Source organism: Brassica oleracea, chromosome C3 (genome assembly GCF_000695525.1).
Source record: "Brassica oleracea var. oleracea cultivar TO1000 chromosome C3, BOL, whole genome shotgun sequence".
In the NCBI taxonomy this organism is placed as follows: Eukaryota; Viridiplantae; Streptophyta; class Magnoliopsida; order Brassicales; family Brassicaceae; genus Brassica; species Brassica oleracea.
Genome location: NC_027750.1, coordinates 12890148 through 12898591, shown reverse-complemented (window position 1 = coordinate 12898591; position 8444 = coordinate 12890148). Strand labels below are relative to the sequence as shown.

The 8444-nt window shown below is 34.5% G+C and overlaps 1 protein-coding gene across 1 annotated transcript; it reads left to right on the top strand.

The window, feature by feature from the left end:
- The first annotated feature begins 3155 nt into the window (after positions 1–3155).
- Positions 3156–7191, top strand: LOC106332519 (MLO-like protein 12). The gene is made up of 15 exons (XM_013770987.1): positions 3156–3342; positions 3555–3612; positions 3746–3990; positions 4102–4218; positions 4291–4351; positions 4729–4817; positions 4920–4994; positions 5124–5218; positions 5372–5421; positions 5517–5557; positions 5669–5842; positions 5932–5967; positions 6060–6127; positions 6217–6277; positions 6671–7191. Exons 1-15 carry the CDS (start codon positions 3226–3228, stop codon positions 7109–7111), a joined length of 1728 nt encoding a protein of 575 aa, XP_013626441.1. The 5' UTR covers positions 3156–3225; the 3' UTR covers positions 7112–7191.
- The last annotated feature ends 1253 nt before the right edge of the window (positions 7192–8444 follow it).

Below are 8444 nucleotides of genomic sequence, written 5' to 3'. Positions count from 1 at the left end.
AACTTTAAGGAACAAGAAGCAGGTGTGTGAACTGAAGGTGTTGTTGGGATCAAATTCGAGACGAAGGACCTTGGAGAAGCAAAAAAAGTATTGGGTATGTAGACTGAGCGAGATAGAGTAAAATGCACAGTTACAATAGCTCAAGAAGGTTATGCACTCAAAGTATTGGGAAATTTTGGTATGGATCAAGCTAAGTCAGCAAGAACTCCTATGGAAATTCATTTTAAACTAAAGGAAAGCTACTGATATTGAAGAAAGAGATCAGAATGAAGAGATGAAGAAAATACCTTATCAAAGTGCAGTTGGAGTTTCATGTACTCGTAGATAGGAACTCGTCCGGATTTAGCATTTGCAGTTGGACTGGTATGTTGATACATAAGTAAACTCATTAAGAAGCACTGGAGTGCCGTAAAATGAATACTTAGATACATTAAAGGGATTTCAAAGATGAGTTTGAGATACATAAAAGAAGGAGAGTTTGTAAGTATGGGTTACTAGGATGCCGATTATGTTGGTGTTGCATATGGAAAAAGGTCAACTACAAGTCTTGTGTTTATTGTTGGAGAAAATCTGATAAGTTGGAGATAAAGCTTACAAAAGGTTGTGCCATTGTTTTCAACTGAGTCGGAATATATAGCTTTGTCAGAGGCGGAAAGAGAAGCAGTATGGTTAAAGGTTTAATGGAAAAACTTGGTTTTAATCAAGAGGCGGTGAAGATATTATGTGATTCTCAGAGCGCAATAGCTCTGGCCAAAAATGATGTTCATCACGAAAGGACAAAATAAATGTAGGTGAACTATCATTTCACCAAAGATTTAACTAGTAATGGATGGATATAAGTTTTGAAGTTTGAAACTGAGTTTAATCATGCAGACATCTTTACAAAAGTTTTACCAATAGGCAAGTTGAAAGAAGCATTGAACTTGTTACGGGTAAAAGAAAACTGAAGTTCATAGATTATGGAGATAAGAAGATGATGATTTTTTCAAGGAAGAAGATTCAAAGTTGATAGGTTTGTCAGGAGATATAAGATAAGTTAGTTTACTCATATATTAGCAATAATATTTCACTAGGAAAGAGTTGATGAATAACAAGGTGGAGAACTGAAGATTTATGGTCTAATCAACTGGGTGAGGTCACGGTCCAATCGAAGTGATATTGAGTTGGTTCTAGTGGATTGCTAGCTAGTATAGCCCCAGTGAGAATAGCTGCTCCTGACATCGAAAAATGAGATGAACACCATGTAAAAAAGATTGGTATTGTCTTGCTTCCATTTTTTTTTTTGTTGATTGATCTTTAGAGGAGTTGAATATAGGTTTAGATTTGTACAGACTTCACATTTGATTTGATTTTTGTAATTGAACAATTCGTTTTAAGGTATGAATTTATAAGTGGTCGTTCACACGGCGCTACCATTCTCCCAAAGCCTCTTCATCTTAAGTCCTCTTTTTATAGTAACTTTGACTAGGGATGAGCGTGGATCGAATATGTGGGTTTTTTTTACGTATTTATGATTCATTTTGTCCGCATAATCAATTATCCGATCCGATTCAATCTGTAGCTACTAGTTATCTAGATATTTGGTGTCATGGATAACTGGATATCTGATTCAATTCGTACAAAAAAAAAAAATTCAAAAAATATAAAATATTAATATTTTATCACATAAACGTATATTTATTTATTAAAATTATAATTAACTTATATAATTAATTTAATAAATTAAAATATTATAAAACTTACCTAAAATATAACGTTTACATATATACATATATATAATTCTTGAAATATATGTATTTATATGCATATAACAGATCGGATCGGATATTCGTTCATAAAATTATTAGTATTTGGGGCTTATTTGTTTATTTGGGGTTAATATTGCATATTAGTATTTGTTTTGTTTTGTAAAGTTACGAATATCGGATTTTCTGTTCGAATCTACGCAGATAATGTACTGAATCATAACCTACGAATATTTTGCTGAGCCTTAACCTCAACAAGTTCTTGTCTTTGAATTAGTCAAAAGTCTTCGTTCCCATGATTTTATTTAAATAAATACAGTATATAATTACAGCTTTCATTTGTTTGATTTTCTTATATTATCTCTGCAAATATTAAATAACAACGCATGTGTATATGTTATCTTGCTTTATTAACATCTAGTATTATGGTTGCTTGCCATGCAGGAGCACCTATACTCATCAATATGAAATGTTAATTTAAAAAAGATACTTAAAGTTTTCAATAGACGCCATTAGGGTGTCTAGATGCTATTCCTTCTTCTTTTCAAGCCAGTTTTCGTTGGTGATTCTTTCAATGGTTAGATGGCTTGATTTTCACTGAAAATTATGAGTAAGATTGATTTTTGACTGGACATAAACCTCTGCAAAATTAATTGGAACAAAAGCTGAAAAAGTAAACATGAAACCGATCATCCATCCACATGTTTCACTCGTCGCCCCATGTGACGTCAACCATACAAAACGAATTTCCATAACACTCTAGAATCATTAAAAGTTGTCGCTGATATATTAATTTACTAAACAAAAAATTAACTCACTCTTTGTCTTACAATGGAGAATGAATGTTTTCAAATCCATTGATTTCAGTTTCTCTGTCTTCCTGTTCCACCGTCTCTAGCAGAGCCGGTCCTAGGTTTTAGAAGGCTGGAAGCAAAAAAAAAAAATGTGGCTACTTATCAAAAAAAAAGAAAAAAATTCTTAATACAGCAGATTCGAACCCAAGACGCCGCAAAGAAGCCTATTATTTGTATGCTATACCACTAGACTAAAGAAGTTTTTATGAATTTTGTGGCCGAAAATACTTGATTAAATTTTGTGGCCGGAAGCATGGGCTTCATTGGCTTGGCCCAAGGGCCGGCTCTGGTCTCTAGACTCACGTTTTGCTTTGCAATTGATGAAGTGGTTCTTTAGTGGGTATTTCTCGAATATTCTGAAAGATATATGATTATAAATACCAAGAAAATAAGACATAGCGGGAACAAGATACATAAATATACACGTTTTGGTAAAATATAAATATGAAGTGGTTCTTTAGTGGGTATGTCTCGTATGTTCTTGTTTTATTTTAACATGTGTATATATATCGAGATAACGGGAACAAAAGCCATATCACTTTCTTTCTCATTTTCCCCTTATCTATAAAACTTCTGAAACCCAAAAAGCTGATCAGAAAGTTCAAGAATTTTGAAAAGTGAAAGTAATGGCAATAAAAGATAGATCACTGGAAGAGACACCAACATGGGCTCTTGCTGCTGTTTGCTTCGTTATTCTTTTCATCTCTATCATGATCGAATATTTCTTGCACTTTATTGGTCACGTACGTATAATTTTCTTCTATGTTTTGATCTTTATATCATCCAAGTCTTCCTCTCTCTTCTTTCGCTCCTCTCCAACGATAAGAAAATATACGATAATTTCACTATATAATGCCTTCAAAGCTACATCATGTCTCTTTTTTCTTTATTAGAAAATCGAAATCTAGTCGGCAATTCCCATATAGTCTTTAATTTGTCTTTTCAATATTTATAGTGGTTTAAAAGGAAGAACAAGAAGGCTTTATATGAAGCTCTTGAAAAGGTTAAAGCAGGCAAGTTCACTATTCTATACAGATTATATATTATAACCTTGGATGTAGTTTTGTATCACAATACGATCAATTTTTTTCTATTTGAATTTCTAACAAATTTCCCTCCTATTTTTTGGTTTTGTGATGAAAATAGAATTGATGCTACTGGGATTCATATCGCTTCTACTTGTTGTACTGCAATCACCAGTCTCCCAAATTTGCATTCCAGAAAGAATTGCTGCGACTTGGCATCCTTGTAGTAGCCAACAAGAGCTCGCTAAATATAGTAAAGATTATATCGACGATGGTCGCAAAATTCTAGAAGACTACGACTCCAACGACTTTAATAGTCCTCGTCGAAGTTTAGCCACAAAGGGTTATGACAAATGCGCAGAAAATGCATGTTTATATTTTAGCTACTCATTAGTTTTAACCTTTTAAAGTGATCCTCCTGTTTGTTTAACAAATACTGTTATTATTTTTATTTTTGTTGTGAATTATTATTTTCAGGGGAAAGTAGCATTGGTATCTGCATATGGTATCCACCAATTGCATATATTCATCTTCGTGCTCGCTGTATTTCATATTCTCTATTGCATTATAACCTATGCTTTGGGGAAAACCAAGGTACATGATATTTTCTATACGTTTTTTCACAAGTACATATGTATCTGTTTAATTTTGTGATGTAATATGCAGATGAAGAAATGGAAATCATGGGAGAAAGAGACCAAAACACTTGAGTACCAATATGCCAATGGTATGCACAAACATATTGGCCGTTATCTCATGTCCATTAGAGTTTCTTTCGACAGTAATCATCAAAGAACAAAAACAAAAATGAGTATTTTCAGATAACATATCTTCGTGGGTGTTTGACTTTGGCAACGTTAACATCATGATCACGTATCACTTGTATTTGTTTATTCATCCACATCTCTCACACTCGTATATTTTTTTATTGAGTTTTATAATCAGAGTTATGAGTAGAATATCCAATAAGAACGCGATTTATGTTTGACTTGTAAATGAACAATTTAACGCAAGAGACCGGGCCATCACTCTTATTAGTAATTATATATGTTCTGTCCTCTTTTTTATTTATTTTATTGCAATTTATTGTTTTAATTGTTGTAGATCCAGAAAGGTTCAGATTTGCAAGAGATACATCGTTTGGACGTAGACATTTGAATATATGGAGCAAGTCTTCCTTTACCCTCTGGATTGTAAGTTTTTATTTATATCATTCTTCTAAAATTCTACTTATTTTTCCTGTAATTTGGTTTTAAATTACAACAAAGAATAATGGATAAATCTTGGGCATGCAGACATGTTTCTTCAGACAGTTCTTTGGATCAGTGACAAAAGTGGATTATCTTACATTAAGACATGGCTTTATAATGGTAAGTAATCATTGCTTTATGTTAAAAGTAATAATTATTTTACTAGTTTTGACCCAAAGAAGATTTACTATCATATTATTCATTCAGAAACTGTTTTGTTTTTTCTTTTTAATTATTGAATGGGTGCAGGCTCATTTGCCTGCAGGAAGTGAAGCTCGTTTCGATTTTCAAAAATACATTCAAAGATCTTTGGAAGAAGATTTCAAGGCTGTTGTGGGTATAAGGTTAGTCCCTTTCTTATTTTAAATCAAATTCATTGATATTTTCTTTCAATTATGTAATTTTCCTTTTACCAAATTTTTTTATTATCTAATTTTCCATAATATATTAAAATTTTCTGATTAAATAAGTGATTGTGTGTGTGAATGAAACTCCAGCCCAGTGATATGGTGCATTGCTGTCTTATTCATATTGACTAATACACATGGTTGGTTCTAATTCTGTATAATTTCATTTTAAGTACTAAGTAAATTATACATCAACTTGATACAAACTTCAATTTTCTTTTTCAAATTTTAATAGGATGGGATTCCTATTTTTGGCTGCCTTTCCTCCCTTTGCTTGTAAGTAATTACAGACACATTACTTCAAACTTTTCAACTGGTTTTGTTATGAAGTTGTGATTGTGAATACATAATATTAATTATATGGTTGGTCTGTTTTATGAAATGAAGGTGATATTAATAGTAGGAGCAAAACTTCAAGTGATAATATCGAAATTAGGATTGAGGATTCAAGATAAAGGAGATGTAGTTAAAGGAGCTCCTGTGGTGGAACCGGGTGATGATCTCTTTTGGTTTGGTCGTCCTCGTTTCATTCTCTTCCTCATTCACTTGGTCCTTTTCACGGTATAACTAATTTAATTAGTAATATGTGTTTTAATGAATTTTTGAGTTATGGTTTTTCTAAATAATATAGTTTTGTATATTTCTTACAGAATGCATTTCAACTAGCTTTCTTCGTTTGGAGCACCGTGAGTAACAATCCAACTCTTCTGAAAATATCATTTAAAAAGGTTGTTTTCATGAAATTAATTGATTATGGCTTTCGTATTAATTTTTGCAGTACGAGTTCACACTCAAGAACTGCTTCCACCACAAAACCGAAGATATTGCAATCAGGATCACCATGGGGTTTGTAAACTCCGCAACTATTACATAAAAATATATATTAATTATTTTTTGTATCTTTGCACTAAACTTCTTGATGTTGTATACGACAGGGTATTGATACAAGTTGTATGCAGCTACATCACTCTACCTCTCTATGCTCTTGTGACTCAGGTATATAATCCAAATTGCTAAACATCGTGTTTGTTACGATCAAAACTAATTGTTTAGTAATGAGCTGACTAATCGGTTAGTTTCCTTGTGACCCGGACTCAAACCACCTATGCGACGGAGGATACTTTTTTGGATTGAAATATCTAAAAGCTTACTAAGGGACTGGAGGAGATTATCCCACTGTTAACAAGATAAAAAAGAATCGAAGCATCCATAACATGCATAATATGTATAAACTTTAATATGATATCATGTCAACAATAGAATGTTTAGATATTTTTTAGTCGACATCAAATGGCAGTGCATTAGATTGATGCATGTCTCGTATATAGTTTCATTATTAGATCTCGAGTTGTCTATGTATAATTCGCTAACACTAAATTGTAACTACAGATGGGAAGTTCAATGAGGCCGACCATATTCAACGACAGAGTAGCCAATGCATTAAAAAAATGGCACAACACGGCCAAGAAACAGGCCAAACATGGAAACTCAGGGTCCAACACACCCCGCTCGAGCCGCCCCACCACGCCAAAACATAACCGCAGCCTTGATCACCTCCTCCACAATCGTAACCGCAGCCTTGATCATCAAACCAGCTTCACTGCATCTCCTTCTCCTCCTAGGTTATCAGATTCTGGCAGACACGGCCATGGTCCTCAGCATTTCTTTGATCCTGAATCTCAAAATGTCTCTCCCTACAGTGACATCACAGATTTTGATAACGGCAATATTCAGCAACCTCATGCTGACGTAGCTAGTCCTGTTACAGAAGAGAAAGAGATTACTGAGCATGTCAAGATTGATTTACCAGAGTTTACTTTTAAGAAGTGATATGAGTTCTATACTCGACTTCTTGTTCATTCTTTGTAAATCATATAAACTTTGAAATAAACAGTTCTCGTTCTTTTCTTCTTATATATATTTGCTGCCATAATAAAAACCAAACCGTTTATAATCAATTAAAAAATTTAATGCATTGAGACTTTGCTTTTGTTATCTTCTTAAATTAGACAGAGCATGAGGATCTTGATGTCTCGAATATTATGCTTATAACAGTAACATATAGTCATATCATTACAACTCTGACAACAATTGTTTGATAGACATGGTGGTCACATGGAGCCGAATCTATATACTAAAATCTTGGAGACTTTCTATGGTATTTCACCCTTCTACCGAGGAAACTTTTGTTTGGGAGCTTGACAACATAACAAAAGACGTCCAGCAGAATCTGAGGCTCTGAGCGTCAACACTAGGTCTCTCTTTGCGGATTCAAGTAACTTTCTCAATATCACTCTGACACGTTTGTCTCACATCAAACTCTTGAAATCCTTTACTGTTATGTTGGTTCCTGAAGATGGTGGTTGGTCTGAAAGAGATATGAATTTAAGGGAATTAACTCTGGAGATCCCGACTGTAACAGCCCGATCCCCCGGCGTCCGACCGGGGTTATCGAAGGGGCGTTATGGACACGTGTCTACTCATTTAGCCAATCCTACGTGTCCCGTTACTGGTCCCGAGAGACGAGCGCATAACCTTCTTTGAAATACCGTCACACCCACATCCATATACTTCTACTTACAGTCCTGCGCACAGGGAAAAATGGAAATGGAGGGGTGAGTAACAAGTTACTCAGTGAAGTGGTTCTAGCCCAGCCTGCCCGCATGACACTCTATACTACTCTATGCGGGAACTAGGACTGACTAGCCACTACAATCAGTTAATGCATTTTATCATTTCCTAACGTCATCTATTGATTTTCCACATTCACTTCCATTCATTTCTAACAACCTAGTGATCAATCAATACAATGATCTCACTCATTGCCACACACGTCAAACCCTAGGCTTAACCGACTCATCATACCAGTCCGACTCGATCCTATGACACCTTTAACTCCCTGTTACCCGACCATGAGCTAAAAACCCTACAATGCACATCCTTTTCATCTTTTCGTCCTTTTCAACAGTGGGTAGCCCCAACTAGGCTTCTACCCCATATTCTTGTGGATTGGCCACATCTCCTATGGATACCTAGCGTGGACTACTACCCCACATACTTTCCTTAGACCCTCTATATGCTTTCCCACCCATGCTTAACCTTAACATCATTCTCTCATACTTTTACTTATCCTTTCACTTCCTTATCATTTTCACTTATCCCT